Genomic DNA, 25920 nt, shown 5'->3' with positions numbered 1-25920 from the left:
TGTGTACATGAATATAGGTTCCTGTCTAGGCCAAAAGAGGATGTTGGATCCCCTAGAGCTGGAGTTACAGGAAATTGTGAGCTGCCTAACATGGGTACTAGTAATTGAACCCATGTCCTCTGGTAGAGCAAGCAAGCTCTTTTAACTTTGAACCGAATCTCCAGTCCCCATGCCTAAATGTTAACAGTCTGATAGGAAACTGGTATTCCCGTTTCCTTAGACTGGCCCAGTTATCACTTTTTTCCTGCTTTATCAAGCAGAAGTATAAAGTGCCACAGGTAATGTTCCAGGGGAAGACCATCCTTCCTGTCATGGAAGAGAAACTTTTCCAGCCACACAATAGGAAAGCATAAGCCCAGGCGAGGTCAGGCATCATAGAAGGTTATGTACTGTGATTCATAGCTGTAATCCAGCTGTTTAGGAGGATTCTTCGTAGTGTGAGGTAAGCTGGAGTATGTACATAGTGTGAAACCTCACTCAATGTAAAATTAAAATGCTTGCCTTGCATATTGATAGAAAACGGTTGAGTTTTATTTGCCTATCTCATGAGGAAGCATCTTGAACTAACATAGTATTATAATTAGTATGACATGGATTAATTTGAGGCCCGTTCTGCATGACTCTGTGGCTTTGGTTTGGAAGCTGGGTTCTAAGTGGAGAGGAGACCTCTTTAGACTCCTACAGAGCTCTGACCTCCATTTGTTTGCTTTTGATGCTTAGTTCAAACCAGTTGCAAGTCACAGGCCTTGTCTCCTAACCATGTGCTTTACTGCTGAGCTGACCCAGCTGCCTTAATTTCTTAAAATATCTTAATCAAAATGTGTGGCTTCTGTAGTACATAGACTACAATTGGAGTGATGCAGAGATTAGCATGACGCCTGTGCAAATATACCAATTTCATGAATTTCATAATATAATTTTAATATTGTGGCTTTTAAGTCTTTCAGAATTTCATGCATGTGTGCAACATATTTTGACTAATTCTCCCTCTATTCTCTTTCTCCAAGTCCCAGGGTTCCTCCCAGGGTTCTCCCTTTATATCTCCCTTCCAATTTCATGTCTTCTTTTTTAATTTTATTGAGTCTAATTAGTACTACCCATAGGTGTATAACTGTGAGCTATCCACTGGTGAATAGACCACCAGCCACAGTCCCAAAGAACTCTCCCAGTAGCCACAGTTCCATATTTATTAAAATAAGTAAGTAGGTATTATACTATATATACATATACAATTTTTAGTCACCTTCCTTTCTCCTCCTCTTGTTACCACTAAACTTGGGAGAGCTTTCTGTGAATAATTTCTTTCAAGTCTAGTGTATCTCTCAAAGCCTGTTTTTTAGTAACTTTGATTAATTTTCTTTAGTATCTTACATGTCAGAGTCAGGTAATATAGAGCTTACTTAAGAGTCTGGGCTTTGAAAATCTCTGATTTTAAGTCCTAATTTTATTAGCTGTTAGCTCTGAGGTCTGAAGCCCAGTCCATAACTGGCTGAACTTCAGCCTCCTCATCTGCAACATGGCAGCAATGATAATGTCACTTCCCAAGGTTTGAAAATAATAGTTTTTGCTTGAAAATTTGCAGATCTGGCTTGGATGTTTTGTGCTTTTTTTTTTTTTTTTTTTTTTTTTTTTTGGTTTTTCAAGACAGGGTTTCTCTGTATAGCCCTGGCTGTCCTGGAACTCACTTTGTAGACCAGGCTGGCCTCGAACTCAGAAATCCGCCTGCCTCTGCCTCCCGAGTGCTGGGATTAAAGGCGTGCTGTGCTTTTTTAAAGAGCCAGCCATAGGACAGAGTTCTGAACTTCCTTTCTTCCTTCCTTCCTTCCTTCCTTCCTTCCTTCCTTCCTTCCTTCCTTCCTTCCTCCCTTCCTTCCTTCCTTCCTTCCTTCTTCCCTCCCTCCCCCCCTCTCTCTTTCTTTCTTTCTTTCTTTCTTTCTTTCTTTCTTTCTTTCTTTCTCTTTTTTTGTTTTTTGAGACAGGGTTTCTCTGTCTAGCCCTGGCTGTCCTGGAACTCACTCTGTAGACCAGGCTGGCCTCGAACTCAGAAATCCGCCTGCCTCCCAAATGCTGGGATTAAAGGTGTGGGCCACCATGCCCGGCTGAATTTTCTTGTTTTTAATTTTTAAAAAAATTATACAGATGCCATTTTTTCTTCAGACCCATCATTTCTCTCACTTTTCAGTGTCCCTTGTACAGTTTGTGTGCTAAGCCACTGCTGCTGCTGCAGCTGCTGCAGCTGTTGCTGCCATAATGTTAAAGAAAGCTGCTGTGTGGGTGGCACACAGGCATTGCCCTCCCCCTCCCAGCCATCCAGGACAACTATAGGTCAGAGCCTTGGGTTTGAAGCCTGTTCATCAGGTCACATGGTACATTTTGGAGTGCATTCTAGTTGTTGGGCATAGATTATGGTATATTAAGTTTGCAGTTTCAGAACTCCTGTCAGGATGAAAGAGCAGAAACAGTGTTTACCCTCATTTCCTCTGGACAATGTAGAATGTTAGAGAAAAATTTCATCTCTGGGTTTGCTAGTAAGCAGATGTTTCATGTCTGATAACCCAGTTTCTTTGTTGCCCTGTAATTGTGTGAACCTAGCAGAGAAAGACAAATTGTTGGTTTCCTCGGTGTAAGGATTGCATGCTTGGTTGGCTTTGGTCCTTTTGTTTGTTTTGTTTTGTTTTCATCAGGGTTGCCGTGAGTTGATTTCATGTCAGTTCCCATTTCACTTTTCTAGTTTGTAGTATGAACCTCATATTCTACTCCCTCACCTCAGAATCAAGTTTTAAAGTTGCTTCATGAGTGGAGATTAGGCAGTAAGCCTGCGAGAGTTCATGGCAGCCTCCTTCTTATAGGACAAGGCTCCAGGTTGGCTCTGCTTTTCATAGGCTCTAGAAACAGTTCAGCTAGACTCCTGTTAAAGTCATAAGCAGGATTGGAGGTTTTCAAAGGATATAAACTGCTTTGTGAGGAGCAGCTCCTAACAAATCAGGCCTAAAGGCAGCCTCCTAGACTGTTGGACCGTGGGGCTGAGGTCTTTGGTTCTGTGGTTGACTGCAGTGAAGTTTCTCAGAGCACACTGGCCCTACCTTCAGACCTGTGGCAGCCCTTATGACCTCGGTCACCAAACCACTTCAGGGCTTTATTTTTATCCTGGCCTTTGGTTTTAAGATAGGAGGTTGGTTTCTTTCCTCTAAAGTTCTCTGGGGGAAGAAACAGTGCCAGGGTGCAGTAGAGGCTGGTTAAACACCAAAACCACACTCTTCGTGTTTCTGGGCTTGAGACGTGACATAAACTGTGCCACAAACACCAGCTTCCACGCTATGAAGAAGCTTCCGTTCATTCGCTTGTTTTGTACTTTTAGACAAGTAAAACGGTATAGGAGGCAAAGGTGCCCCTTCCCAGACACCACTAGATAGAATGTTAAGAGGGAACATTTTAAAAATCCAGCATTTTCCAACTTTAGTTTTTTCATCTTCTCCAAGTTAGGTAATGGTGAGAACTCTCACAACTTACTAGGTCTCAGGAAGCCAGATTACCAACATATCCTGTTCGCGTGCATGTGTGTGTTCTGTTACCCACAGGCCACTTTCCACACCCCACATGACCTTCAGCTACCATCCGGAAAGTCGGACCCAGATACCAGTCAGAATTTCCAAGCTTTGGTTTAATTTAGACATTTTAGAAATAGTAATGGCAGAATTGTAAAGAGAAGTCACTTGAGTAGCATACAGAACAAGTATAACAATACATCCTGAAGGAGGAAGGAGTGAGGTTGTGTGCTTTTCCAGTAATGTGCTTAAAAGTTAGCATTCAGCCTGGGCGGTGGTGGCACACGCCTTTAATCCCAGCACTTGGGAGGCAGAGGCAGGTAGATTTCTGAGTTCGAGGCCAGCCTGGTCTACAGAGTGAGTTCCAGGACAGCCAGGGCTACATAGAGAAACCCTGTCTCGAAAACCAAAAGAAAAAAGAAAAAAAAAAAAAAGTTAGCATTCAGAAGAAAACATGAAACAGCTAAAATGTCCAGAGGAAGAGAAAGTGATCAGAGAACAATTTGGTTACAAATCAAACATATTTTTTAATTTTGGGGTCTTAATTTAAATTGCTTTTTTATCTTTCCATTGTGTGTGTGTGCGCGCGAGCGCGCGCTGTGTGCACACGCATGTGCCTATGGAGGTCCAAGAACATCTTCTGGGAGTTGGTCTCTCTTTTTATCATATGGGTCCCAGGGATTGAACTCAGGTTGTCGGGCTTTTAGGGGCAAGCCTTTGTCTGCTAACCTATCTTACCAGCCCCAGTTCTTAGGTATTAAACTTTTGTTTTTTAAAAAGTATTTTTAGAGATTTTTAAAAATTATTTGTAGTTGTGCATATATGGGTATATATATGCACAACTACATATATATATATATATATATATATATATATATATATATATATATTTACACACACACACACATACACACACACACACACACACACACAGAGTCCAGATGCTGGCGAGGCCAAGAGGTGTCAATGATCCTGGAACTGGAGATGTAGGAAGTTATTAGCTGCCAAATATGGGTGCTGGGAACCAAATTTGGGTCTTAACATCTGAGCCATTTCTCTAGTCCCATTAAATATTTTTAAATGAATTTTATGTGTGTGGGCATTTTGTTTGAATAGCCAGAATAGGGCCTCAGAGTCTCTGGAACTGGAATTACACACTCTTGTGAGCCTCCAAGTGGATGGTAGGATCTAAACCTAGGTCGTCAATAGCCAGTAGTCTTAAGTGTGAAACCAGTTATTATATATATTATTGACAGCTCATGGTCACACATGCCTTTAATTTTGGCAATACAGAGGCAGAAGCAGGCAGATCTTTATGAGTTCAAGGCCAGCCTAGTCTGTGTATCAAGTTCCAGGCCATCCAAGTATACACAATGAGACCCTGTTTCAACAAAGAAACACACATTATATTATATATGTTATTTTATCGAAGTTGTTCATAACATAGTATACTATACTTTATTTTACTTTTTTAAAGATTATTTTGAACACAGAGATCTGCCATCATGCCCAACACATCTTTATTATTAATTTGTATGTGTGAGCCGTGCGGTGGTGGCGCACGCCTTTAATCCCAGCATTGGGAGGCAGAGGCAGGCGGATTTCTGAGTTTGAGGCCAGCCTGGTCTACAAAGTGAGTTCCAGGACAGCCAGGGCTATACAGAAAAACCCTGTCTCGGGAAAAAAAATGCTAATTTGTATGTGTGAGTAGCATAGGGGTATGTGTTTGTGTGTGTGTATTTGCAAGGGTGCCACGTGTCCTGCCACTTTCCATCTTAATCTTTTATGGTTTCTCTGTAAACATGAAGCCCATATTTTATTAGTCAGCAAGCCCTAGTGTCCTCCTGTTTTCTTTCTTTCTATCACTTGGGCTACAGACATTTATAGGTTCATGCTCAGCATGTTATATGGGTACAGGAGTCTGAACTTTGGTCCTTAGACTTTACAGGAAGCACTTTTACCCAGTGAGTCATCTCTTATCTCATTGGTTGATCCAGATGAAGTTGTTTATGCTGTCCATGCTAGTTTTAAATTAGTTTAAAATTCAGGCTTCCCCCAACCACCAGTTGTTTCCTCACTGTCCTAGAAGCTGGGAGGGATCAAGGCAGTTAAGGTTGAGGGCCTTCTTATAAGACACTGCTAATGAAGGTTTTCGCACTTTTGTGATCACATCATCCTTGTGTGTGCGTGCCACTTGAAGATCCATAGCATTCTTGGCCCTGCCAGCTAACTGCCATTAGTGATCCCCACATATTTTCAAACACTCTCTGGGAGGAAGAGTGCTATTCCACTTAAGAACTGTGAATTTGTGGGCTTGATGATATTAAAAACAACAAACAAAACCCACCTTGTTAGATTTCTTCCTTCATTTCCTCTTAGAGAAACTGACTTGTGGTTTGATCTTCATAGAATAAGTCAACAATAGGGAGAATTAGAGTATCTGGTAGAAAAGGGAACATGCCTAGTAGAGTTTTAAGGAAACCATTTATTGAGTGCATTGTCCAGTTGCCTATTTTAGAGTCAGTGAGACTGATTTATAACTTATGAAAAGTTTGTTTTGATGTTACTCATACTTTAAAAAGCTTGCTCCTCTCTATGTGGGAAGTTGCCGTCTTTGGCCTTAGCGTCCAGATGATGCTGAAGATTGTGGGAATTTGTATGGTATACTTGAGAGAGTTGTTCAAAGCCAATGTAAAGATATAGTTTTGGCATCTCATGAATAACCTGATATCCTGACTTAAGCCAGAACTCTGGCGTTAGAGAATTTCCAGCATGGGAGAATTGACTACGAAAAGTCCTCCTCTGGCTCCTTACCAAGTTAGACAAGGGAGCAATCAGCTGCTGAGTTGCAGCCAGCTGGCATGTTTGTGAGGGTGTACTATAAATTGTCCCTTAGGATCTAGTTTTTGAAGAGCCTTCCAATAAGAGTGAGTCCTGTACATTGGACCTGTGAGTCTGCAGCTGTGATGTAGGAAGGACTATACAGTAACACTGGCTGTTGTGTGGGTAAGAAACTCCACCAACCTTCATGTGTCTCGTGTGGCCTTTCTCATGGTTTCCTATACTGGTTTTGTTTCTGCCCTTTCTCTTGGGGGCATATATCCATAGTTCTCTTGTTCTGCATTCTTTCCCTTCTCTTAAACATTGCAGAACCTCATCTGTCTACTTTGTTTTCACTGTTTTGGATATGATGTTTCAGCTAAGATGAAGAACATGAAATAGTTGTTTTCTTGGCTCATATTCTTTCTTCAGTCTGTGGACTGTTTTTGGCTCCTGAGGGATACGCTGGGTTTTTCCCATTTTGGAAGCTTTTTATTTTACTCATAAATATTTAGTATTGAAGTTACTGCTCAGTTTTATCCTCCTGAGAATTAGTGTATAGACTCTAGATCAGAAGGAATTAAAAAGATCCAGATCTGATGCATTTATAAAGTATTATTAACAACACTTCTATTTTTAAGTGTCTCCATGATTTTTAAATTGTTTTTTATCATGGATCTAAATGTATTAAGCATCTAATATAGGAACCATTAGACATCTGTCTGTCATTTATGCCTACAATTGCCATATTTTATGTAACTGATACAGCTATGTAACTGACATATTATATTGGTCACTGGTAGTATTACTTATTCATTTGTATTTGGTATACACTCACATTAAAATGAATAATAATTTTTGTGCTACATGATGCCACCTGTGAAAATTATGGTAGAAATTTTTCATGTTTTCAGTGCTATAAAATTAGCTAAGTGCATTTATGAACTTATTATTTATAGAGTAATTTTTTAATTGTAGAGAGGTTATACCTCAACTAAACTGGTAACTTCCTCTAATAACTATAAAGAACTTGCTGGAATGTATTTTGGGTGGTAACTTTACTACTGACGACCTCTTTATCCTCCCACTCCAACTCCTCTTCCTTTTCTGAAATCTATTTTGTCTCTGGCACACCTTTCTATGTTGCCTTAAATAACCGCCTTTATAATTTTATATTGGCACTTTTCTTTTTTCCTTTTTGACCTATTTATCCAGTTATAAAAACTATTTTAGGGTTAATTAATATTTTCTGAGAGATTCAAATTTTCCTCCTTGTTCAGATAATCTCTACAGATTTTTTTTGGTGGGAGGGGGAAGTTTCAAGACAGGGTTTCTCTGTGTAGCCCTGGCTGTCCTGGAACTCACTCTGTAAACCAGGCTGGCCTTGAACTCAGAAATCCGCCTGCCTCTGCCACCCAAGTGCTGGGATTAAAGGCGTGCTCCACCACTGCCCGGCCCTGGCATTACAGTCTGTATATACCAGCTCCTCAGGAAGCTGAGGCGTGAGGGTTGCAGTTTCATTATCAGACAATTAAATATTGACTCCCATCTTAAAAGTACAACGAAACAAAACAGGGCATGTCAGGGGCACATACTTTTAATTGCAGAATTTAGGAGACAGAGGTAGACAAATTTCTGTAAGTTTGAGGCTAGTCTGGTGTACATAGTGGGACTCTATCCAAAAACAAACGGAAAAGTTGACCAAGTAGTTTAGAGATTGCCTAGTATGCATGAGGCCCTATGCTCCAGTGTACCTACTCCCCACAAAGTAAACAAACAAAATAATGAGGAAAAGAAATCAAGGAAACCTGTTAGGGATGGCCTTGGATTGCTAGCCGAGAGTCTTGTTACTGGAATATCTGGGTCACCGTACCTATGTCCACATTGATGAAGTCTTACCACATGTTTGGAACTCAGGATTCATCACAGAGTGGGCTGATTTGGCCCAGTCTTAGAAATGAATCCTTTACAAGTTCTCTGCTTTATTTTGTGCTTTAGCTAAGGTTGACTCACCCTGAAGTCATGCCTTCCATTATTCTGGGAAGCTTTCAGAGTCAAACCCTGCTTGGCTTAGGAATAAGTTATGCTTTGTGTTGGAACTATCGACAGTAAAACCTCCTCTTACTTACATGAGTACTAGGACAGCATCTACTATAGCTTAAGAGAAAAGGCAGTTGGGATAAGGCTTTTGGTGGATTTGCGTTTCTCTGGACTGTTCCTTTCTAGCTTAAGTTGATAATGAAATTTTGAGCTGACATGTGCCACAAATCCCTGAGATTCTAGGTCCTAATTTGTATAGCAAACTGTGTTGAGGCTGTTGACATTCTCTCTGAGGAATTTCTTTGGCAGGTTTCTCTTTAGACTTCTGGACAGATCTGTAAAAAGTATGGCTTTTAAAGTCCTTATAAGTGACAATATGTCAGAAGACTGAAAAAGGCATTGATACTCTTTGTGCCAGTGTGCACAATAAGTCGGGCTTTCTAGAATGCTTTTCTAAATTTCTTCTGTTTCCACAAGCAAATTTCTTTATGTCTTTCCTAGATTCGTGTCTGAAACAGGGAGAGGTTTGGTATTTAACACTGGAACAGTTTTTAAAGATCTATTTAGTTTGTGTTTGAGTGTTTGTTTCTACCTGCAAGTATGTTTGTGTGCCGTACGTGTGCAGGAGCCTGTGGAGGCTGGAAGAGGGCACCGGACTCCTTGGAACTGGAGTTATAGACAAGTGTTAGCTGCAGGTTTGTACTAGGGACTGAACTCAGGTCTTCTGCAGGAGCAGCCAGTGTTTTAACCGATAAGTCAGCTATCCAGACCTACCAGTGCAGCCTTTTGCTTCAAAGGGAGCTCCAAACTTTTAGCATAATCACTTTCTTTTCTACTGCTTCAGAATTAGAAGTCTTGGTGAGGGTTAGGACATATGGGAGTATTAGAATAAAAACTTAAAAATTTTCAAAATTATTTTATGTGTGTGTGGTACCTGTGTGAGCATATGTGTACTACCACCTGCATGCAGTGCCTGTTAAGGCCTGAGGGGTGTTGAACCCCCTGGAACTGGAATTACAGTGGTTGTGACCTGCTTGATGCTGATGCTGGGAACCAAATCTAGGTATTCTGCACGTACAGCACCCACTCCTAACCAGCAAGCCAGCTTTCCAATCCACAGAACAGAGGCTCCTGGCTGAGCAGTAAATAAAAGCTTGCAGACTTAAGAAAATATATGCATTGTAGTGGATAGCAGAAAAGTGTTACATTTTTGAGTGTTATACAGGTTGGCAAGTTGTTATAACATGTTCTTGTGGCTTTATACTAATATCACTTTCCCTCCTTCCCTTTTAGCTTCAAATTTAAATATTTCTTATATTTTTAATAGTGACAGTGAGTGGGCATTGCAAATAAAGCAAGAAACAGCTGATGTCTGTACTTTTTTTTTTTTTTTTTGGTTTTGGTTTTTGGTTTTTGGACACAGGGTTTCTCTGTATAGTCCTGCTTCCCTGGAACTCACTCTATAGACCAGGCTAGCCTTGAACTCAGAAATCCACCTGCCTCTGCCTCCCAAGTGCTGGGATTAAAGACGTGCGCCACCACGCCTGGTTTAACAATCAATCTTAAAACATTCTTATCAAAAAGTACAGACAGCCGGGCGGTGGTGGTGCACACCTTTAATCCCAGCATTTAGGAGGCAGGTGGATTTCTGAGTTCAAGGCTAGCCTGGTCTACAGAGTGAGTTCCAGGACAGCCAGGGCTACACAGAAAAACCATGTCTCGCAAAAAAAAAAAGATTGATTGTTAAGAAATATGAAGACTGCCGGGCAGAGATGGTGCATGCTTTTAATCCCAGCAATTGGGAGGCAGAGGCAGGCGGATATCCGAGTTCGAGGCCAGCCTGGTCTACAGAGTGAGTTTCAGGACAGCCAGGACTACACAGAGAAATTTTGTCTCAAAAAAAAAAAAAAAAAAAAAGAGAGAGAGAGATATGAAGAATGGGCGGCTGGAGACATGGCTCAGTGATTAAAGCACTGGCTGCTCTTCTAGAGGACCCAGGTTCAATTCCCAGCACCCACATGGCAACTCACCACTGTCTCTAATCCAGTTACAGGGCTCTGGGCACTGTCACACAGACACACATGGAGGTGACATACCAATGGACATAAAATAAATCTTAAAGAAAATAAGATGAAAAGAGAGATATGGAGGGAGACAGAAAGATGGCTCAGTGGATAAAAGGGATAGCCACATGCTTAATAGCCCAAGTCCAGTCCCCTCAAACCCATGTAAAATGTTGGATTCAGTGGTACTCACCTATAATCCCCGCATTGCTACAGCAAGATGGATGGTAAAAACAGAATTGTTTAGACACCTAAGGGTCATCTTGCCTGGAGTAGTAGTGTAGCATCAGAAAAAAAAAGACAGTGGGCAGCAGGAACCAACTAACCGACTAACTAAATGATGGAAAACTTAGAAGAGCTAGAATTAAACCAAAGATAAGATCAGGACTGAAGTTGCAGTATGATGGTAGAGTGCTTGCCTAGTATATGCATAAGGCCCTGGCTTCATTGTCCATTGCAGACAGATATGTGTGTGCACTCACGTGCACACACACACATACATGTGGGGGAGGAGGGCGGGAGAAAGGGAATGATTGAAAGGTGTTCTCTTGAATTGATAGTTTTGGTCTGGGAACAGCACAGAAAAATTAATAACTCAAGCCCATAAACCAACAAAGAACCCTCAGTGAAAATAGGCCTAACTTCTAGTTACAGTGCAACTGGGTCTCACACCAACACTGCTGTGGTTTTTTTCACCTTATTCCTGAACTTTGGCTGAGGGTTGGGTGTAGGGGGTGGGACTTCAGGACAGGTGGGGTCTAAGTTCGGCATTGGCATATTTGTAGCTTTGGCTTTGATGGCAGGCAAATGACAGGCCGTATCAGGCCCCATGGTTATCCTGTGTGATCCATTTTGGTTCTAAGTTCTCTCTTTGTGCTGTTAGCTGCCCGTAAGGTAGAGTTGCCTCTGTTGATAAAGAGCAGATACAGAAGTTCACATCCAAACCTGGATAGCCATTTTTAACTTGAAACACTTTTCCTAGAGTTGATGCAGCAGAATCCTTCCCTGATTTGGTGCCTTGCTTAAATCTGAGGCTTGCATGAGGTTGCCAGCGCTCCCTGCATGCTGGTTACTTGCTTTTTGGTGCCCATGGCAGAGCAGTTAGTAAAATCATCTTTGTAATCATATCTGTCCTCGCCCGGGCCTTCATTCTCCCTTGGTTATTAGGTACCTTCCCCTCCCTTTCCTGAGAGGTTCAGGGGTTTTCAGGTGTTTTGGTAGGTGCGTGGGCAGAGGTTGTATTTACAGATGTTTTATCTGAGTTGTGTACAGTCCCTTGGTGATAACATGTGTGTATACTTACATTCTTTGACTCTTGAAGAATGTTGTCCTTATTAATCATCAGATTGTGAATTTTTTCAGGAAAAATTTTGAGTTTTAAAAATTCATTTCATTGTTGCTGCTGTTTTATTCCTACAGAAAATGGTATCCCCCCCCCTCCTCTTCTCCTCTTCCTCCTTTTTTTTTTTTTTTGTTTTTCGAGACAAGATTTCTCTGTGTAGCCCTGGCTGTCCTTGTCCTTGAACTCACTCTGTAGACTAGGCTGGCCTCGAACTCAGAAATCCACCTGCCTCTGCCTCCCCAGTGCTGGGATTAAAGGCGTGCGCCACCACGCCCGGCTTCTTCCTCCTTTTTAACAGGGGTTGGGGGAGGCTATTATGTACCCCAAGCTGATTCTCAGCTTCTTGATCCTCCTGCCTCAGGCACTGGTATTACAGACATTACCTCCATACCTGTATGGCATTTTCTTAGTGTGCGCTTGAGTCTTCCAGCAACCGGTGTACTATTATCTGGACTGTAAAAATGTATTTCACTTAATCTGCAAAATTTCTCAATTAGTTTATTATGATGGTCACAGAGAGTGCCATCTGAGAGTATTAGGGGACTGTAGTTGACATTTCTATTGGATTTTGTTTTTTACATCAACATCTATGGTGTCTTCTTCTGCTGAAGATTAAGAGTACAAATTTTGGAGCAGACTGTTTGCATTTTCCTTGGGCAATTACCTAACCTCTGTGCTTAATTTCCTCATCTGTAACATGAAAAATAGTACTTACCTCACAGAATGATTCAAAGTTAAATGAATAGTGCATATGAAGTGCTTAGAACATTGCCTTATATATTGAAGATTCTATAGAACTTATTGTCATCGTCATCTTCATGATCATCATCATCATCATCTTTATGGTGATTGAGTATGACATACATGCTTTGTTTGGCTAGGAAAACTTGAGCCACTAATGTTTAAGTATCTTGGCATTTTTAAGAATCAGCCTTGTAAATCCAACGTGTCCTTAGGTTGAAGGCCATGCCCAGCTATCTAATAGGTGACTGGGGCATTAGGACTGCTGCTTTATGGCTTACGGAGCTGGGCAGAGTGGAAGCCGTTCAGCCCTTTGTACCGGCTGAGCCGCGTTTGAGATCCTGAGCATTTCATTGCTCTTGCCACATGGTAACCAGGAATGATAGAGAAATACTAATCTTTTGAGCTAACTATTTTTATCCATTTCTCCATTTGCTCACATATCACCTGAAAACTGCTTCATCCTGGCTTAAGAGAAGATGAATTCTTCAGTAAAGGAACAATTCATTCTAGAGCTATGGTTTGCGACCTTCATAATGCCATAACCTTTTAATCCAGTTCCTCATGTTGTAGGGACCTCCAACCATAAAATTATTTTCATAACTACTTCATGACTGTAATTTTGCTACTATTATGAATCATAATATAAATATCTGTGCTTTCCGATGGTCTTAGGCAATCCCTGTGAAAGGTTATTTACTCCCAGGGGTCGAGACGCACAGGTTGAAAACTTTTGGTCTAGAGTCATGTTTGTCCTCAAGTATAATAGCTGTTTTAATTAGTGACAAAGAAATAAAATAAAAATCACTTCCCCAGTCACACTGGCCGTCTGTAAAGTGTTACTACCCACCCCCCATGTAGTTAGAACGTACATGATGGGGTTGGTGTGTGTGTGGTACACTGTGGATGCTGAGGACACCTCTGTGGAGTCACTTTGCTCCTTCCACCTTTACATGGGTTTGGGGATGAACTCATGTTGCCAGGCTTGTATTCAAGTGCCTTCACTTACTGAGCCCTCTCTCGTTGGGATTTTATTCTCATGTTAATTGTGGATATTTTTAAAAGTTCCTTCACTTGGACCGGGGCAGAGTAGATGAAATTGTCACTATAGATCAGAATCCTAGAATCTGCATGGAACTCTTCTCTTTTGAATATCTTTCTCTGTGTTCTGTCTAATTACCTTCTGCTAAGATGATTTAAGTTCTCAGAGATGGTTACAGACAATGTTAAGTGTGTGGTTTCCCTGCATTGTTAATATTAACAGTGTACTGTTTATTATTGTAGTCTTGTATGTTCGCCCATCTGTGTGTAATATGTGGACAACATATTTAATCTTTTAAATCTATAATAGGTTTTTAGCAGCCACTTAATACATGTATTTTAAGAGCTAAGAACCATTCTAGGCCATTTAAGGCCATTTGAAAGAGGAGCTGAGTGTTGGTGTTGCACCCCCCCCCCCCCAACCTCAGCACTTGGGAGGCAGAGGCAGGGAGAGCTCTTGACATTGAGAATAGCTTGGTCTATAGTGAGTTTTGGGACAGACAGGGCTACACAGAGAAACCCTGTCTGGAAAAACAAACAAACAAATAAACAATACAAGACATTGAAAAGGGGGCTGGAGAGATGAATACAAACACTTGCTGTTCTTCCTGAGGACCTGCGTTCAGTTCCCAGCATCCACATGGTTGCTTACAACAGTCTGTACATAACTCCAATTTCAGGGGATCTGATGTCCTTTTCTAGTATCCTTGGGCACCAGCCATATGTGTAATGTACATATATGCACACAAGCAAAACACTAATGCATGTAAAATAAAACAAATCTTGAGGAAAAACATTGAAAGGAAATAATTCCTAATTTATTTCTTAAAATGAATTCAGTGTTTCATTTAGTTTACCTTTTTTAGAATTTCCCCCTGGCTCTGGACTTCTGCTGGTGGTTACAGGCAACTACACTGGACTTACAAATAGGGGTCATGCTTGTCTTTGTATGGAGTGATCATCCAAAGTCCTTCCTGTCTTTTCACTTACCTTTCTGACTCCATTGTCATTGACTGAATGTGGTAACAACTTAGCCTCTTGCCTTTAACCCTCATCCAGTCCTCAAGACTCCTAAATTTTCTAATAACCAGAGTGACCTTTAGAAATACAGCTTTGCTCATGTCACTGACATGTTCAAGACCCTTCATGGGCCTTAAGATCAAACTCTGTCAAAGGCTTTTACAGCATGTCCTTGCCTGCCAAACCACCCTGTAGAATCACTCACCCTGCCATGGCAGCCTGCAATATATTTCTCTTGTGAACATCATTTATGCTGTTTTCTTTGTTTATGACCAAGACCTCCTCTCCTCCTATACCAACTACTTTCCTCAGACATCAAATTTCATCTCTCCATATCTTTTTTTAAAAGATTTATTTATTTATTATATGTAAGACACTTCAGAACTCCAGACACTTCAGACACTCAGACACTCCAGAAGAGGGCATCAGATTTCGTTAAGGATGGTTGTGAACCATCCCATGTGGTTGCTGGGATTTGAACTTAGGACCTTTGGAAGAGCAGTTGGCTTTCTTAACCACTGAGCCATCTCGCCAGCCCATCTCTCCATATCTTTTGAGACAATTTTTTTTAATGCTTCTGCTCTTTAGTTCCACAGTGTCCTGTTCTTCCCTAGTCCTGATTTCTACCTTGTTGGCAGTTTGTATGTAGTGTTTAGGATACAGAAGGTACCTGGTGAGCTGCTGTTGAGGGATGAGTGAAGAGATTAATGCATATGTTGACAGTATGAGAAGGATCTCAACATCTTTCTTACACTCTGTCAGTTTATTCATTGACAAGATTTTATGGCAATGTTTGTGTATGTGCTCACGAGAACCTTTTTTCTGCCTCCCTGCCTGAAGACAGCCTAGACAGAAGGGGTTTCAGGTCCCCTACTATTTGAGTAAATGGGCATGAGAGTTCCCAGACGTTGAGAAGGATGAGTCAGAAAGGAAATTCATTCAGAAAGTAAGCCAGTCAGAGCAACAGTGCTGCCCTTTGGCTGAACTTTCTCTCTCTTTTTCTAGATACCTTGAGATTCTATGCTTGGTGGCATTTTTGAGCAGTTTGCTACAGATTGTCAGACCAGAGTATAACGACTCATAAATCTTAGTCTGATTCTTTCCCTTGCTTGGGGATGCTTTTGAGATGGTCAGGAGGCATCTAGCCTAAGTGTCTTCTTTTTCCACCCTGCCACTTACCTTGATGTTAAGTATTTCTACCTGCAGAGATCCATCTCATTGGTCCAGAAAAAGTAGTTTTGGAATGCCTATTTTTAAAATTTAAATTTATATGGCTCAGGTCCAGCTGTCCCAAGATTTCTCTATGAAATTGATGCTCACTTACAGCTCATTGAGCTGCTGTGCCCAAATCAGATCAGCAGTACTGGTGTATCAGAATCCTTGCTCGTCCTCAGCACTGCTGTGGCTCTTTGCTTCAAATAAGGAATACATGTGTTGATTTAAAAATCAATCTACCTACCTACTGTGTGTGTGTGTGTGTATGTGTGTGTGTGTGTGAGAGAGAGAGAGAGACACAGAGAGAGAGAGAGAGAGAGAGAGGCAGAGAGAAAGAGAGAGACAGAGAGAGAAAGAGACGGGAACTGGGGAACAACTTGTAGGAGGTGGTTCTTGGTTCTTTCCACTCACCATGTTGGTCCTGGAGATTGAACTCAGGTTCCATTCTTAATATTTGTTAAGGTTTATTTTTACTTTATAAAGTGTGTGTGCATGTGTGCATCGTTGCAGGTACCTATGGAGGTTAGAAGTGTTAGAGTAACTTCTGATATGGGTACTGGGAATTGAACTGTGATCCTCTGGAAGAGCAGTATATGCATACCACTGAGCTGTCTTTCAGCCTACGTTGGTTTTTTCATTTTTATTTATTTTTTATTTTTTGGTTTTTTGAGACAGGGTTTCTCTGTGTAGCCCTGGCTGTCCTGGAACTCACTTTGTAGACCAGGCTGGCCTGGAACTCAGAAATCCGCCTGCCCCTGCCTCCCGAGTGCTGGGATTAAAGGCATGCGCCACCATGCCTGACTGTTTTTTTTTTTTTTTTTATTCTGTAGGTATTTAACTCATACTGGTTAGCTCACCTGAGCTTTTTTTTCTTATCTGTATTCTAGAGAGGATGTTGAAGATGGGCTGGTTGTAGTAGGGCAAGCCTTCACTCTCAGCACTTGGAAGTTAGGAGGAGGCATATTACTCAGTTTCATCCAGGCCAGTCTTTAAAAAAGAAAAAAGAAATCTGAAATACTACTAAATAGCTTTTTATTTATTTTTTTTACTAATGATTGCTGTCCTACAGAGTGCTGTCCTACTGTGTGCCAGACTCTTCCTCTCTTTATCATCACTTCCTTAGATCTCACTTCCTCTCAGACTTTCCTTCCCTGTCTAAGCAAGCATGGAAATCCCAATGCCTCCTGGCAACTTCAGAGTTGGTAGCCCTTGTTTTAGATGTAAGAAGTTGGTTTATCTTCTTGGCCTCTAAACCTCTTGTTTGGCCAAACAAGAAGCACAGTGCTGAGGGAGACAAGACAGACAGCATTTTGTGTCCCTGTGAGCTCAACCTATACAGAGGTATAGGAATGACCTTTGATTGACTGCTCGGAAAGTCCTGGGCATTTTACTTAAGGTACTCTTGAAACTTGATTTACACAGTGCTGTCTCATCTCTAAGGATAGAACCCCCTTTCCAATAGCAGATAAGTTGATTTCTGTTGAAAGGTTTGATACCTATGAAAATAGATTCAAAATAAGAAAATGATAATGTATACTCCTCCAAAAATGTTTTAAAATATACCAATTCTGAATACTTCTACTGTCCTTAAAAAGATTTGTTTTTCAGAAATTTGATTTTCTACACAGTTGTGTGGAATTAGAATGGGGTACATCTTAGACTCTCCCATGCGTGGCATTGTTTTGTTGCCACCAAGCAGGTGTTCTTTGTCAGTCCAGGGACTCTACCCACGAAGCATTTTTAGTTTCTGGTGAATAGTAGGTACATGTACAACAATGATCTAGAGGCAGTTGGTCTCACATTTCTTTCTCTACTTGAGTGAGGCTATCTAGGTGTGTATTAAAAATAAGTTGCAAAGGGCATGGTGGTGCACTCCTTTAATCCCAGCACTTAGGAGGCAGGGGTGGACAGATTTCTGTGAGTTCAAGGCCAGCCCATTCTACATATCAAGTTCTAGATCAGCCAGGGTTACATAGTAAGACCCTGCCTTGAAAAAATGGGCAGGGGGAGGAGGGCTGTAGAGATGGCTCATTGGTCTTCATAGTGAATTTCAGAGTGCTTGGCTCTTTTGCATAGGGCTTCAGTTCAGTTCCCAGAACCCATGTCAGTGAGCTCACACATGCCTGTTGCTCTAGCTGGCCTCCTAGGGCACCTGCATATGCTTACACATAAATAAAAAAAATAAAAGTAAGTTGCAGAAATGGAAATCAGTGTGAGGTAATATGTTGGAGAGAAAAGCTCATACTAAAGTTTTTCTGACTCAGAAAAACTTAGTTTCAGTTATGAATTCTTAAGGGCCACCCATGATCTTATTCTTGCAAAGAGTTTGAGGCCAGTCTTAGCTACTACCTAATGAGACTCTGTCTCACAAGTCTAAGGGCCAGGAATGCCGTTCAGTAGGAGGCTACTTGCCTCCCATGTTCTTCTGTGTTTTTATTTGTTTTTGGAGTTCTCCAAAGATCCTGCTTCAGAGTTAGCTAACTTCATATTGTCCCTTGCGAATATAAGACTTCATTTTGATAAATGTGTAATAGATCTGCTCCTTCTGGGTCGAATGCTTTATACCTCTATAGTACACCCACATTTTTACTTCCTTTCCTAATTAAAGTGGTTTTGGTGATAACAAAGTAGAGCAAAGTTAGGGTAACAGATACTTTATACAGAAAATAAAGCATTAGTTCTCAACGTCAGGGAGAAAGTGTATATACTTTCAAATTAAAGTTTTCTTTAAAAAAAATGTGCGTGTGGTACACATTTTTAATCCCAGAGCTCCTGGCAGAGGCAGAGGCAAATGGATCTCTGTGACTTCCAAGACAGCTACACAGTGAGACTCTGTCTCAAAACTAAACAAACAGAAAACCCAAAAAACTAGATTCTGTTAAAATATATAATAGTAGCAAATGTAGATGCAAGTGACTCTAAAAGAAAACTAGATGTAGTTAAAATATAATAGTAGCAAACATGGATTCAAGTGATTAGGTAGACTTAATTTGTCTCTCCTGGACAGTCCTTTAGGAAGTATGGGTAACGCCAGGATGCTCCACACCCTTGGGATTTCACTTTCGGGTTCAATGGTTCCTATCCTTTCCATAAAGAAAACTTAAAAGCATGATTGTATTGCTTTTCAGTTGTTCTCACTTATTCCCGATTGCATCACTTAACATGTTCTGTTTCTGAGGTTAAGAGAAGGAAAATTATTCGTAGGGTCTGAAGGCCTGCATTAAACTGCTAGCTCTGGTTTAAAGCAGGTTACATGTTGGGGTTGACTTTAGCCTTGAATTAGATGAATTACTAACAGTTCTTTTCTTTTTTCTTTTTTACACTCCATATCTTATTCCCCATCCCATCCACCATCTGACTGCTTGACATCCCACACCTCCTCCCCACCCCACCCCATCTCCACGTGGATACCCCCACTTCCCACCCCACCTGATCTCTAAACTCCCTGGGGCCTCCAGTCTCTTGAGGGTTAGGTGCTTCATCTCTGAATGAACACAGACCTGGAAGTCCTCACTGTATGTGTGTTGGGGACCTCACATCAGCTGGTGTATGCAGTCTGTTTGGTGGTCTAGTGTTTGAGAGATCTCAGGGGTCCAGATTAATTGAGACTGCTGGATTGCCATCCTCCTCAGCTTCTTTCAGCCTTCTCTAATTAAACAACAGGAGTCAGCTGCTTTTGTCCATTGCTTGGGTGCAAATACCAGCATCTGACTCTTTCAGCTGCTTGTTGGGTCTTTTGGAGGGCAGTCGTGATAGGTCCCTTTTTGTGAGCTCTCCATAGCCTCAGTGATAGTGTCAGGCCTTGGGACCTCCCCTTGAGCTGGATCCCACTTTGGGCTGGACCTTCTTTTCCTCAGGCTCCTCTCCATTTCCATCCCTGTAATTCTTTGAGACAGGAACAATTATGGGTCAGAGATGTGACTGTGGGATGGCAACCCCATCCCTCACTTGATGTCCTGTCTTCTTGCTGGAAACAATTTTTTTCTTACTAAAATATCCTTTACATGTAAATATAAGCAACTTATAGAGGATTTCTTCTATTTATGGATTAACCTGTGTGATTGATAGCTGTGAGAAGTGAAATAACTAGGTTAAAATAGGAATAGACAATGTATCCCTTCCTATCTGAAATTATTTCATATCTATGGAAAAGTTGTAAGCAACAGGGTGTGTGTGGTGTTTGCCTAGAATCCCAGCAATGAGGAGGGAGGTGGATGTGGGACAATTGCAAATTCAAGGCCAGTCTGGGCCACAGCAAGAGCAGGTCTGAAGGGATGGGGAAAGAACTTGGGGAGGCTGGGACAGTTGCCAGAGATATACTATACCAGGTAAATTGTCTGTGTGTAATTAGATGCAAGTCTGTTTGATGGGAAGCCAGTCTGTTCACACCATTCTTCTCTACTGCAGACTCTTGAGAGCTGTACTCTGGTCAAGGTTTTGCTACTAATTTTGGTAAAAGCTGTTGGTAAAACCTTTCCCACTATCCCTAACCTTCGTAAAGCATGCTGTAACTAGCTTGAGCTTTTAAACTACATATACATCATTTAGCTCTTTAATTGCTGTTCAGTGTAATTAATGCACCAAAGGCAAAAATAAAAATGGAAGCTTTATTCACCAAGTTTGATGTTGAAATCATTGCTGCATCTCATTTCTGTATAAAAGAGATAGAACTGGCATAATTTTATTGGTGTTGTGTTCTGCAGACCGATGACCCAGTAGTTTTTACTCTTTGGGGGTATACTACCCAGGCCTATTGAATTTGTTCCTTATTCTAATAGTTTTATCCTCTTTGCTTTTATTTTTTACATTTATTTATCTATTTGTTTAGTCCATGTATGTGTGTGGGCTTGAGTGTACATCTGGAGACCAGAGAGGAACATGTGGGAGTTGCTCCTCTTCTTCTACCATGTGGGTCCTGGAGATTGAACTCGGATTGCCAGGCTTGGTGTCAAGTGCCTTTACCTGCAAGCCATCTTGCTGATCCACTAATTAATTCCCCACTTGAAATAAAAATTTCTTTAAAAATTTTTAAAAAGTTTTGAGGCAAGGTCTCACTGTGTAGCCCTGCTTGTCCTGGAGTTCACTCTAGAATAAGCTTGCCTTCGCCTCCAAGATCCACCTGCCTCCCACGGGCTGCTGGGTTGTGTACAGCACCACTCTCAGCAGCAGGCAACAACTTCAGCCCTCCCTCCTGGCAGACCACAGGGTACTGTTTCTAGGAGATCGGGGAGATAGTGATATTGAGTCTTTAAATTGTCCCTGCTTGGGGCTGGAGAGATGGCTCAGTATCGACTGTTCTTCAGAGGCCCTGAGTTCAATTCCCAGCAACCACATGATGACTCACAACCATCTGTAATGGGATCCAATACCCTCTTGTGGTGTGTCTGAAGATAGCTACAGCATACTCATATACATAATGTAAATAAATCTTTTTTTAAAAATTGTCTCTTCTTTCTTTCGAGTTCAATTTGACTTCCCAGCCCTCTCTTTATTTTCCCAAAGGAATTATCTCAGTTTAGATTGAGATAGATTTTGTAGAATCTTTGATTCAAGATTGCAAACTGATGGCTCATAGGCTACATGTGGCTGACAAATGAATTCGGAACTTAGCTAATGTTAAATATTTTTTATTTGTATCTAGTACTTAAAAAGCCAGAGCACTTTACATTAAAAACAAAACAAAACAACAAGAACCCATATTTCATTTCCCAGCTTGGTTCTACATAGAACATTTGTTGGGACTAGAGAGTAACAGCCAGAGGTTCCTGTTGTCACCACCAACCTACTTTATGCCTGTCCTCTGTAGATACCCTAATCTTCAGCTCCAGATCCAGAACTGAACTCCAGTTTCAAAAGTTAGTAAAGTATTGGAAGAGCCACCTTAGTGATAAATACCTTAACCTTAGTTGTCAGAGGCCTGCTTTCCTACATAGGTAGAAAAACAGTTCATAAGTAGGATCAGGAATTTCTCTAAAATTGTTGTTACTCTATCTCTGTCAGAATTTAATTTCAGTTATTACGGAGTCAGGAGTGGCTTCTCATCCTATAGAGAGGAAGAGGCATCACCCTCTGTAAACCTGCTTGCTCAGTTCAGATTCACGGCTTCCATGTCTGCACAAGGGTGCCACTGCCAGCAGAGGGTGCTGTTCACTCACTGAGTCTTGTATTGTCCTGGCTCAGCTGGAAGGCAGCTGTTGGGCATGTGCCCTGGGTCTGTGTGAGAGTTTGGGCATGTCCATTTGGTTCCCATCCCCAGTGCCCACCCCTTTAGACCCTGGCCAGGTTATTGTGTCACTGGGGACTGTATTCAGTAACAGGAAACTGGGGAAAGTTAATTGTTTTCTCCTCTCCCTTTTTCCCATGCAGCTGAACAAAAGGTTCATCCTCAGTTTTCTCCATGCCCATGGGAAGCTGTTTACCCGGATTGGGTAAGTGTGCAGGATGTTTATTTTATTTCCCTACATTACAAGTCATTTTGGAATTTAATATTGTTAGCAACTAGCCTGTGTTTGTAACTGAGGGCACAGGGTGTGAATTCTTAGAGGCCTCCACCTTCTCTTCATTCTCTTTCCTACTGTGTTCATAAAATTTGAGAGATATCACTATCTTTGTCTTCCATTTTTTTCCCTTTCTTTTCTAAAGCCATTCTTTTAGGACAGTCTTTCCCAGTCCCCTCTTCTTGTCCCCCTGGGTTTCTGTTGACTCTGTCTTCCTGCTTAACTCCCAGGAAGTCTGAGATAGTTGTGCTACATCCTTGGGTGCAGCTTCCAGGGGTCCTCCTGGGGGAAAAATTATCTCCTAATCTTTCCTCAATAATAGAGTAACATTTTCCTTCCTCTGTGTTCTTCTGACCCATCCAACTTCCTATGCACTCAGTCCCCTGTGCCACATTGCTGATCTCAGTAAATCTCTGTAAGCCCCAGGGAAGGCAGTGTGTGTAAAACCTTAGGGCTTTCTCCCTTAAGTTCCTGGGAAGAGTTTGAATGTTCCTCTTGGGCATCAGAAGAGTTCTCCTGACAATGTTAAAGCTGCACAGTGCCTTCAGTGTCAGAGGAGATGTGTGCTGAGTGTCTCTGTGCAGGCCCTTTGGGTAAAGGGCATCAAGGTGAAGCAGCAGCACCCCTTCTATAAAGCTGCACTGCCCAATTGGCTTTGGGTTTTTGAGACAAGGTCTCTCTGTGTAGCCCAGGCTGGATTAGAACTTGGCAACTTTCCTGCCTCAGCTTTCCAAGTGCTGGAATTCCCAAGAGTACCACCATGCTTGTGTTCCTGTTGGCTTTCAATCTTTTTTGAATTAGAGGTTTTATTGTGAGCTGCCCTTAGAGGTGATTGGCTTCACATTGCAAATCTCCTGTTATGGCATTTTCCTTTTTCTTCACTGCCATGAACTTGTAAGGTTCCCTGTAATTATATAGGGTTTCTGCAGGGAGACAGGAGTCAGGTCGGCTTCCATATACTTTGTGTTTACTTTTTTTTTTTTTTTTGGTTTTTCAAGACAGGGTTTCTCTGTATAGCCCTGGCTGTCCTGGAACTCACTTTGTAGACCAGGCTGGCCTCGAACTCAGAAATCCACCTGCCTCTGCCTCCCGAGTGCTGGGATTAAAGGCGTGCGCCACCACCGCCTGGCTGTGTTTACTTTTTTAAGATGATGGAAGGCTTTGTGTCCTGCTTGAAAAGCCATTGCCCTGTTGATTGTGAATGAAAGTGTGCTTCACATTGTACTCCTCTGGCATCATTTTGGGCAAGAGTGATACTCAGGGCCATTTCAAGGATATTTTAGATTCTGAAGTGACTTGGGATCATCAGAGAAGTGCCAAAAGATAAAAATCTCTACCATCAGAAATAAGTGTGGAGTAATTTATTTGGGAAAAATAAACTGTGTATGTTAGTTATTTCTAAGTTCTCCCTAGCACCATCAACATATGCTCCAGTGGAAGAAGCTTTGTCTAACTCAGCTGCATCCTGAGTGCTCAGTTAACAGTTGTGTGGGTGAAGAAATAAACATTCTAAGAAAAAGACAGATTGGAAAAGGCCAGAGAAAAGTATCTGGTATTCCAGTAGGTTCCAGTAGACTTCAGCTGGTCATCAGTGAGTGCAGAGCTGCGGTTATGGTGGTAGCCAACATGTTCAGTATAGACTGGTGAGAGAACAGGAAGTACTAAATGCACAATTAAAATAAACTGATGCCTCTCCTGTTAGCTAGCTTCTATGGTTGCCAGTTTTCACCTTTCTCTTCCTACCTTGCACTCAACTCTGAAACTCCTGTTCCCTTCTTTGTTCCTCCTTTCCTTTCCCTTGCCCCACCCCCATCCCCATCATGTAGCTCAGGCTATGTGTGAAGTTCTGATCCTTCTTGTGGCCACCTCCTAAATGCCAGGCTTATACTCACACACCCATACCTGCTTTCCCCTTTCCTCTTGTGCTTGCTTGTCATTTAGACTTCCCTAGACCTTTTTTTTTTTTTTTTTTTTTTGGTTTTCTGAGACAGGGTTTCTCTGTGTAGCCCTGGCTGTCCTGGAACTCACTCTGTAGACCAGGCTGGCCTGAACTCAGAAATCCGCCTGCCTCTGCCTCCCCAGTGCTGGGATTAAAGGCGTGCGCCACCACTGCCCGGCGTTCCCTAGACCATTTTGTCAGTGTCCAAGTTCACCAACTTCCAAACTATTGACATTTTGAGCTTTTGAGAGCCTGTATGTCTGTAGCACATTTCTATACATGACAGTCACATACTCTACTCCCAAGCTGTGATTAGAACTGTCTCCAGGCAAATGTTACTTGGAGGGCAGAGTGCCCCTTGTGGAGACCTATGGTTTTAAATGTGTCTTGTTCATCAGAAACATGGAACTGAAAAGCTGGTATAAGTCTTACTTCAGAATGTATGATAAAAATATACATCATATATATATTCTTTAATATATATGTTTTTAAATCATTAATGTTAATTATATTTTATTTCTCTTTTAAAATTCTCCTATTTAAGCATAGATACTTTGGAACAAATCTGGGGGAAAGCTACAGTAGTGATTAAACACCTGGAAAAAGAGGACTAGGGATGTAGTTCAGTTGGTTTTTTACTTGCCTAGAGTTCAGGAAAGCCCAAGTTTAATCTCCAGCACCAATAAAAACTGGGTGTGGTGGCATTCCTGTAATTCTACCCCTCAGATGGTAGAGGCAGAAGGGTTCAAAATCATCACTGGCTATATGGCAAGGGATACATATGAGAGGGGGAGAGAGGGGGGAAAGGGGGAGGGGAAGAGGGAGAGGAAGAACGAACATAAGACTATCGAGAGAGACAGAGAGAGGGAGGGAGAGAGACAGAGAGAAAATGAATGAATGAATTTCATTTACTCTGGTCTAGATTAATTTTCTGGATCTCTAATGTTCTTGAATATAACATCAGTTGTCAAAAAGTTAATCCAGGGTTGGTGAGGTGGCACATTGGATAAAGGGGCTTGCATAAGACTGATGACCTGAGTTCCATCAATAGGTAGAGAGAACCAATTCCTGCAATTTATCCTCTGATCTCCATCCATGCATTGAGGCACATGTGCTCCAACACACACTCTTTGTCTCTGTCTCTGTCTCTGTCTGTCTCTGTCTCTGTCTGTCTGTCTCTCTCTCTCTCTCTTTCTTAAAAAAAGAAAATGATCCAGTTTTTGTCTTTATGAAAGGTGAGACATGGTCCTTTTCAATAAAGAAAACATCTATCAGTTGTAGACATACTTCAGTCTCTGAATGAGTATTCCTCAAGTAACATTCCTATTGTTAAAAAAGGTGGAAGGGGGCTGAAAAGATGGCTTAATGAGTATAGAGAGCTCTTGAAAGAGATGCTGGCTTTATTCCTGGTACCCATGTTGGTATTATACTCCTGTACAGTACTCTGTAACCCCAATTTCAGAGGATTGGGTGTCTTTTTCTAACCTTTATGGACACCTGCACACATGTGGTGCCCCTGCACACACACAGGCACACACATAAGAAAAAAAAGTAAATCTTTTAAAAAATATTTATTTATTTATATTTATATGAATACACTGTAGCTGTCTTCAGACACACACCAGAAGAGTACATTGAATCTCATAGACGGTTGTGA

At 41.5% G+C, this 25920-nt stretch overlaps 1 protein-coding gene across 3 annotated transcripts in view; it reads left to right on the top strand.

Moving 5' to 3' along the window:
* Window positions 1–25920, top strand: part of Smg6 (SMG6 nonsense mediated mRNA decay factor) — a 234164-nt gene that overhangs the window by 29990 nt on the left and 178254 nt on the right. For all 3 annotated transcript variants that reach the window (XM_021176232.3, XM_021176235.3, XM_021176236.3), the window contains exon 9: window positions 22194–22255. In XM_021176232.3, coding sequence (XP_021031891.1) covers window positions 22194–22255 — 62 coding nt within the window. The remainder of the gene's footprint in view (window positions 1–22193; window positions 22256–25920) is intronic.

This window comes from Mus caroli, unplaced genomic scaffold, assembly GCF_978045245.1.
Source record: "Mus caroli unplaced genomic scaffold, Mus_caroli_1 scaffold_13, whole genome shotgun sequence".
Taxonomy (NCBI): domain Eukaryota; kingdom Metazoa; phylum Chordata; class Mammalia; order Rodentia; family Muridae; genus Mus; species Mus caroli.
Note: the sequence above shows the minus strand (reverse complement) of the source record. Positions and strands in the feature narration are given on the sequence as shown.